The sequence below is a fragment of the Orycteropus afer genome, unplaced genomic scaffold (genome assembly GCF_000298275.1).
Source record: "Orycteropus afer afer isolate SDZICR_OR568_19922 unplaced genomic scaffold, OryAfe1.0 scaffold00164, whole genome shotgun sequence".
Lineage (NCBI taxonomy): Eukaryota > Metazoa > Chordata > Mammalia > Tubulidentata > Orycteropodidae > Orycteropus > Orycteropus afer.
The window spans coordinates 5,591,338-5,599,311 of record NW_006921751.1 but is presented as its reverse complement, the minus strand read 5'-3'; the positions used below and the strand labels follow the sequence as shown (position 1 = coordinate 5,599,311).

General features: G+C 37.2%; 1 protein-coding gene across 1 annotated transcript in view; it reads right to left on the bottom strand.

The window, feature by feature from the left end:
* PIGK (phosphatidylinositol glycan anchor biosynthesis class K) overlaps positions 1-7,974 on the bottom strand; it is a 202,580-nt gene that overhangs the window by 123,827 nt on the left and 70,779 nt on the right. Inside the window, 4 exon segments of the mRNA XM_007946505.1 lie at positions 1,923-2,033; positions 2,194-2,311; positions 4,908-5,003; positions 7,680-7,807. Of these exon segments, the coding sequence (XP_007944696.1) occupies positions 1,923-2,033; positions 2,194-2,311; positions 4,908-5,003; positions 7,680-7,807 (453 nt within the window).

The following is a 7,974-nucleotide window of genomic DNA, read 5'->3' as shown; positions in this document are numbered from 1 at the left end:
TAAGATTTGCTGTTTTTTGTTTCTCTAGAGAACCCAGTCTAACACAGACAGGTTTCAGTGGGGCTTCTAAACAAAGAAAGACTGGAAGAAGGACAGGGCCACCTACTTCTGAAAAACTGGCCACTGAAAACCTTATGAGTAGCAGTGAAACTGCCTGATATATTACTGGAAACCTTTATGAATAGCTGTGAAACATGGTCTGAAATAGGGCCCAAAGATGAGCCCCTCAGGTTGGAGGAAACTCATATAGTGATAATAATTTTATTATGGTTAAAATAACATTATCACACATTTTAATATTTAAATTAATATTAAGATGTAAAATATATTCCCTCCAAATATATATATTCCCTTCAAAATACAGTAAACAGGTCTATCCTATCAAATTGAATAGCCTATAGAAGTCATTATCAGATTTTTATAGTAGAACCCCTTTACTAAATGAAAACTTACCCAAAATCTTACTACATAATAAAGCAGATAAACACAAAGCTGCTTAGCTGAAGTGGTGCTGAGAGTCTAGAGCCCTGCCTATTCAGCCTCCCCTTCATTCTTAAGGTCGATGAAGATAATATCTGCCTCTTTCACTATTGTATACCAAGTGCCTGGCCCTTAGCAAACACTCAAGGAATATTTGTGAATAAGGTATAAATTTACAGGTAAAAGACTGAAAAACATTGATATACAATAATAACACAGTTTAGAATTGTTGCTTCAAGTTTTAATTATGCCTACTGTTTTCATTATCTAGTGCTGTTCTAACAGAAAAATTCGACAAATGGGTGACTTTTACATCCATTTATACTTTTATTCTCTTACAATTTTGGATGCTAGAAGTCTGAGTTCAAGGGGCCAGCTCTATGGGCTAGGTGAAGGCTCCTTGACCTTGAGCTTCAGCTCTGCTTCTTGCTCCTAGCCCAATGAAGCTGAAGGCATCTCTTAACTCACAGAGCTGCTGGCTGCTGAGACTGACAAACCCAAGCTTGACAAATAAAATGACAGAGTCCCAAGGTTACCAAAAACATGGCAGGCCACTAATTCAAATCCAGAGACATTTCCAAGAGCATGAGGAAACATGGCAGGCTGTTGACTGAAGACTTGGCTACCAACAGGGTCCAAGTGTGCCTAAAAGCCCCCAAAATCTTTCCCAAAGCTGCTTCTTATTACTAGAAGCAGACCACATCTCTAAGGCTACTCAGCTGCTCCGGCAGACTCTGCCCTGGAGTTGATTATCATGGGGAATAACAACATCCAGCTGCCCAGTCACTCAAAACCAGGCCCAGCCAAGTTGGCACACAACCTAACTACCACACCTACTTTCAATAGCAACTTCAAAGTTGAAAAGGTACAATCATCACAAAATAGTCAGTAAAAATTTTTTAAATTCAAGTGATGCCAAAATGCTGTAAGGCACACAAAAATATGTAAGATGAGGTTTCTCTACTCCAAGAGATCTCCATTAAGTTAAGAAAAACACTCATATTCTTTGAGTAGGTTCAATAAAAGATAGATTGAGAGATGCTACAAAAGAGAAGTTCCATAGGGGCTCAGAAAAAGTAAAGAAATGATCCAACTGAGAAGAATGAGGGAAAACTTCTTGCAGGAAGTAGATCTGATAAGAGTCCTGAAGACAGGTAGAATTTGAATAGCTGAATCTAAAAAACTACATTTCTGGTACAGAAAAGAACATAAGCAAATAAATGAAAACAGGAAAGCACCTCAAAGAACAGGAAGTAAACGGTTCAAGCTTTAGATCTCTCACGGTAAAAGAGAGAACTACTACTTGTAAAGGTAGATTCAAATCATTCTAAAAGGGCACAATTCAACATATGAAATAGTACCTTACAAGGAATAATAGACTTCATTCATCACATTAATATTAGTATGTCTATAGGTTAGAATTAAATCAGGAAAATACTTACAAGGTCATTCATATTAGTTTGGCTAGCTGGATTAATTTCTTCCAAAAATTCCAGGACATAAAATGTATATCTATCCATAAGATGGACTCCAATTGCAGGATCAGGCTGATGCTATAACACAATGTTTAAGATATAATTAACATTTCCTTGAAAGGTGTTAAAAAGTCCAAGAACAAGAAATAAAAGATATATTCACATGGCATATAAGTAATTCAGAAACAGGTACAATTTCAGAAACAGTGAAATCCACAAATGAGAAAAATGCACCTACTGAGAGTGAATCTTCTCCCACTTGGCTACTAGCTAGAGCCATGATGTTAGGAGAATAAAATCGCTCATACATGGATGCTCCTTGACAAGTGTCAATAATAAACAGTAGTTCATTGTACCTGAAAAAAATAAATAATGTCTTTGACATAAATAATTATGTTAATCATACACTGATTAACATTTTTAACAGTTCTATAACATAAGATGTTTAAGTCATATCTTAGTCATTTCATTTAGTTAAAAATTTGGAGACTTTTCAGGAGATTGGGAAGATGGCATTGTTCTAACAGACTGCAGGCTTAGTCCCTCTATCAACAGAGATTCTGAGTAATTAGGTAAAGCAGATGCAAATAATGATATTGCAGTTATAGTTATAAGCACCCAATGAGAAGATAAAGTACTAGATCCAGTGAAGGCAGAGTAAGGGAGCAGGTTAAGTGACTGGGAAAAATTTTGAAGACTTTTCAGAATATTCAGTAGAAACTTGCTATGGTGGTTATGTTTGTGCGTCAACTTGGCTAGGCCTGGTTGAGTGGCTGGGCAGCTGGTGGTAGTTATTCCCCATGATGAAACCGGCAATCAACTCCATGGTGGGATCTATCACAAGCAGCTGACTAGCTGCTGTGGGTACGTGGTCTGCTTCCTGTATAAGGAGAAGTTTTGAGAATGGTCTTTAGCTTATGGCACGCTTGGACCTTGCACGTAGCTGTGTCATTGTCCAGCAGCCTGCCATGTTCTGTCGACCTTGGGACTTACAATGGACTTAAATTAATGGCCTGCCGTGTGGTTTGGTAACATCGGGACTGTGCCTTTTCACTTGTCGACCTTGGGTTTGTCAGCCTCAGCAGCCAGCAGCTGTCTTTGTGAAGAAATGCCTCTCGCTCCAGTGGGCCGGGAGCAGGGGGCAGAACTGGACCCCAAGGTTGAAGGCCTTTCACCCAGCCCCTACAGCCTGGCACTTTGAACTTGGACTTCAAGCCTCCAAATTGTGAGAAATAAACTCCTGTTTGTTAAGGCCATCTCATTTGGGGTATATTACTGTCAAAGTGGCACTGGGTAACCAGAATACTTGCTATTTGCAAAGTTAACAGCAGGGAGTAGTTGTGCCCAAGTGGTTATCCTAATACTTCCCCCCTCCTTTGTCCATGTCATATGATTAAAAATCCAAAAAAAGATTCAACATTCAATTCAATATTTGAACATTACCTGTGCTGTCCTAAAAACTGCCTCGGAAACCCAAGGAGGGGTCGCTATGAGTTGGGTCCGACTCGATGGCACATAACAACAACAATAACAAGGTTCCACATATATATTATATACATATATATTATATATATAATAATATATATTATATATTGTTGTTGTTGTTACGTGCCGTCAAGTCGGACCCAGCTCATAGCGACCCCTCCTTGGGTTTCTAAGGCAGTATCACTACGGAAGTAGGTTGCCCCATCTTCCGTCTGAGGAGTGGCTGGTGTGTTTGAACGTCCAGCCTTCTGGTTAGCAGTCAAGTGCCTTAGCCACTATGCTACCAGAGCTCCCATATTATATAATATATATATCATAATAAATATAATCAAGAAGATTAAAAACCCTCAGAGTCAGACGAGTGAACATTTAACTAAATTAAACAAACAAAAAACAGCTGCCATCAAGCTGTATCATGGAAGTAAGGTCTGACAATCTGCTTCCATAAAGATAACATCCAAGAAAACCCTATAGAGCTCGGTTGTATTTTGTAACTACATAGGGTCACCATTTGTTGGAATCAACTCAAGAGCAATGGATTCAGTTTTTGTTTTTTATCACATTAAGAGCTAGATAATGTGCTCGAAAGTAAGAATAAGCACCAAAGGAAAAAAAAACCCTGCTATCTAGTTAATTTTAACTCATAGAGATCCTATAGGACAGGGTAAAATTGCCCCGTAAGTTCTTCAAGGCCATAAATCTTCATTAAAGCAGACTGCCACATCTTTCTCCCATAGAGTGGTTGGTGGGTTTGAACCATCAACCTTTCAGTTAGCAGCCACTGAGCACTTAACCATTACACTACTAGGGATCCTTAGAACAGGTACAATGTGGAATGGAAAATAAATACAATTTCTTAATCCCATGGAAGGAAGACTGAGCAATCTACTTCCATAAAGATTCACCACCTTGGAAACCCAAAGGGGGTCACTATGAGTCAGAATCGACTCTATGGCAGTGAGTTTAGTTTTTTTCAATCACCATAATGATGGGAAACTTCACTGAAAGAACTTTTATTTCTACTGAAAAGGATGCTGAAGAACAAGAATATAACCTCAAAGGACTGACTTTATTTTCATGTTCTATAATAAGCCTGAGTTTTTCTTAGGGGGGAAAAAACTTCAGGTCAGTATAAATAATGAATAAACTAAACTAACTCACTGCCGTCGAGTCAGATCCAACTCAGAGACCCCTCCTCGGGTTTCTGAGGCAGAATCACTGCAGAAGTAGATTGCCCCATCTTCCTTCTGAGGAGTGGCTGGTGGGTTTGAATCGCCAGTCTTCTGGTTAGCAGTCAAGTGCCTTAGGCACTACACCACCAGAGCTCCTGAATAATGAATATAAACTTAAAATATTAGAAGGAATAATAAAAATAATTTAAAGTCCTATAAATTAAGAGTCATAAAGCTAACTATGGAAAAATCATGAACTAATTTATATTATGAAAAGAAATCATTTGCAAATTACCGTCTTTTCTGCCACATTTGTTCAAAAGCATCTGCAAGTTCTATGTTAGTTATTTCTTCAGAATCTTGAAATTTCAAGAAACCATTTCCACCATGTCTTTAAAAGAAAAGTCAAAAAGATCAAATAGACTTTTTATGCAAACTATATATCCTGATAGATTCACTTCATTCATTGTGATATTTTAATATCTTTTACTAAATAACAAGTACTGTGAAAACAAAAGATTTTAATTTTTCATTACACCAATTAAAAGAAGAATAATGGTAGACTGCATAAAAATACCAGACATAAAATCTTTAAGAGTTTTCCTATCATTCAATTCCAGAAAAACACATTTATATTTTTCCACTGGCTCTATTATCTTATCAGAAATGACTTCCCAACCTTAACACACTAAGCAAACACTTTTAGGGAAAAAGGAGTTGAAGACCATAGGTAGTTGCATGGTATATTAAGTACTATCCTCAACGTATACTTATAATGCTAGTAATACTAGGAAGTGCAATGCTTACCTAAAAATTGATATTTTCACTACAATCAATAACAAGAGTTCACCAAAAGATTCTGACGTTTAGAATGCAGTATTAAGCCAGCATTTCTAGATTCAAATGCCACTTACTATGTTGGGAGCTCTGGTAGCATAGTGCCTAAGGCACTTGACTGCTAACCAGAAGGCTGGCGGTTCAAACCCACCAGCCACTCCTCGGAAGGAAGATGGGACAATCTACCTTCTGTAGTGATACTGCCTCGGAAACCCAAGGAGGGTTTGACTCGACGGCACATAACAACAACAACAACAACAACTATGTTATCTCAGGTAAAAAACTTAATCTTTCTATACCTCACTTTCCTCAACTGTAAAATGAGAAACATACCAGCAAGAAAAGCATTAGCCTGGCTATGCAGTTTTTTGTGCAAAGTTTAAAAATACATCTCCCTCTGGGCAACAAAGCAAAAAAATCTTGTCTATTTCAGTGTTCCCTCTGAATGTTTGCAGCTCTTTGAATTCACAAATGGTTATTGACTGCCTTTTTAGGAGAAAAAAGGTACTCCTCCATCTCATTAGACATGATCCTGGGCCAGAGCACATACCTTGGGAGATGTAAGCACATACTACATCTTAGCTGCTACTCATCCACCTGGCCAGACACTTGTGTGCAGTGCACAACCCATACAACAATATACAGCAGCCTTAAAATATCAACACCTAAATCATTAGGTTGTTGTGAGAGTTAAATAAGTTAATACATACAATGCATTTAAAATATTGCCTGATGTACAGTAAGCATCAATACTACCAATTAACATTATTATTATTATTATCAGTCCCTAGTCTCTTACAGAAAAGCATACTTTTTCTGTAAAGTACCAGATAGTAAATGTTTTAGGCTTGTGGACCACAGAGTTGAATGGAATGCCCTCTGAAAAAGTTATCAAATATCTTTCGATCAACATTCATATTTACTGAATACCACTACAGAACAGGCATTAGTGACAAAAAGGTGAAAAAGACATAAACAATGACCTTGTTCAAAATGTAGTGAAGGAAACAGATACTCAGGAAAGTGATTTGAGTATAAAGAGGAACAGCTACACTAATAAACGAGATGAGACAGGGCTTATATAGGGCTATTACAAAATGTACCATCATTCCAGGCCCCTTCTGAGCAGGAAAGATAACTACTTTGGCAAACAGGTATACGCTGGGACTGTCCCAAGCAATTAGGGACAGAGGTCACCCCAGACTCAGAAGCAAGTTATAGAATCAAGTGACTGAGGTGACACTAAAAAGAGACAAGCAGGCAAAGCGGTGAGAGGTAATTAATTATAACCAAAGACAAGTGCTTAAGCAAATGTTGGCAGAACAGAAACAGTCAAGTTCCCGCAGGGAATTAGCAAAAGTTTAAGAACTGAGACTGAAAAATTTATGAAAGACTTTATCTCCAATATTCCTCGAAGCATAGTCAGTAGCTGGGTTACAAATGAGAACGGTTCCTTTGTTTTTAAGAATGTATAAGTAAGTTGGAACAGGTGCATACCTAAATAAGTAAGGCTTATTTAGCCTTACTTTAGTGCAAGAAAAAGCTGGAAGCCTTTTCAATGTTTTAAAAGCTGTACATGGAGCAAGTGAAAGTGACTGTGATGAAGAATTTGTTGCATGTAAGGGCTGGTCCAATCATTTGAAAGTAAAGGCAAATTTACTTAACATTAAAGGACAAGTTGAACTTGCCCATAAATTAGACATTCACAACCCAGGGACTACCTGTACTTAAAAGAAAAAGTTATGAAAAATGTCTTATCTGGGGAATAATTTACAACTCTGTTTCCTGAATCCTGCCCTCAACCAAAACTGAATTTAAATTTTAGAATAAGGCCAAAAAAATTTACATTCCGGGTAATCCTCACACATACTAACATCTGAGAGTCAATTAATGGGAAATTATTATATAGTTTTAAACAGAGGAGGAACAGATCTGCAATTTTTATCACTTCCGTAGGATAATTAATGTGCGATCAAAATTGAAGGCAGGGAGGCAACAAGACACTCAGAAAAAGGTGAAGAGCTTTATTAGGGCAATAGTAAAAAGAAAGGAGATAAGAAAATAGAGAATAGCATAAAAGGCTACATTGTTCACAGATAACAATTCCAAGTTGTTATAGATCAGGGAAAACAGAACTGTATGACAAATAAACAAATTAAATAAAAAATCATTTAAGGTGTCTCTATGTGAATTTTTTTCAAAGAGTTTCAAAATTACTCTATTATTAAACTGCTAATTGAAATTACCTGTCATATAAATAAGAATATTGCTTCTATCATCAGAAAGAAGACGTTTTGACCGGGGTGTACTAGGTGGGATCCTCCCAGTTAATACTCGCAAAAAGTTCTCCACAGTTACCTGAAAAATACAAAAGAAATCAGAGGAATCAGAACTTGGGGAAACCTGATAAATTATTTTTAATTTCAAAAATATTCCATTATTTTTCTCAACGAATTGTTATTTTCCTTGTTAGAGGCTGTCAAGCTGATTTCAACGCATAGTGACCTCAGGTGTGTGGAGCAGAA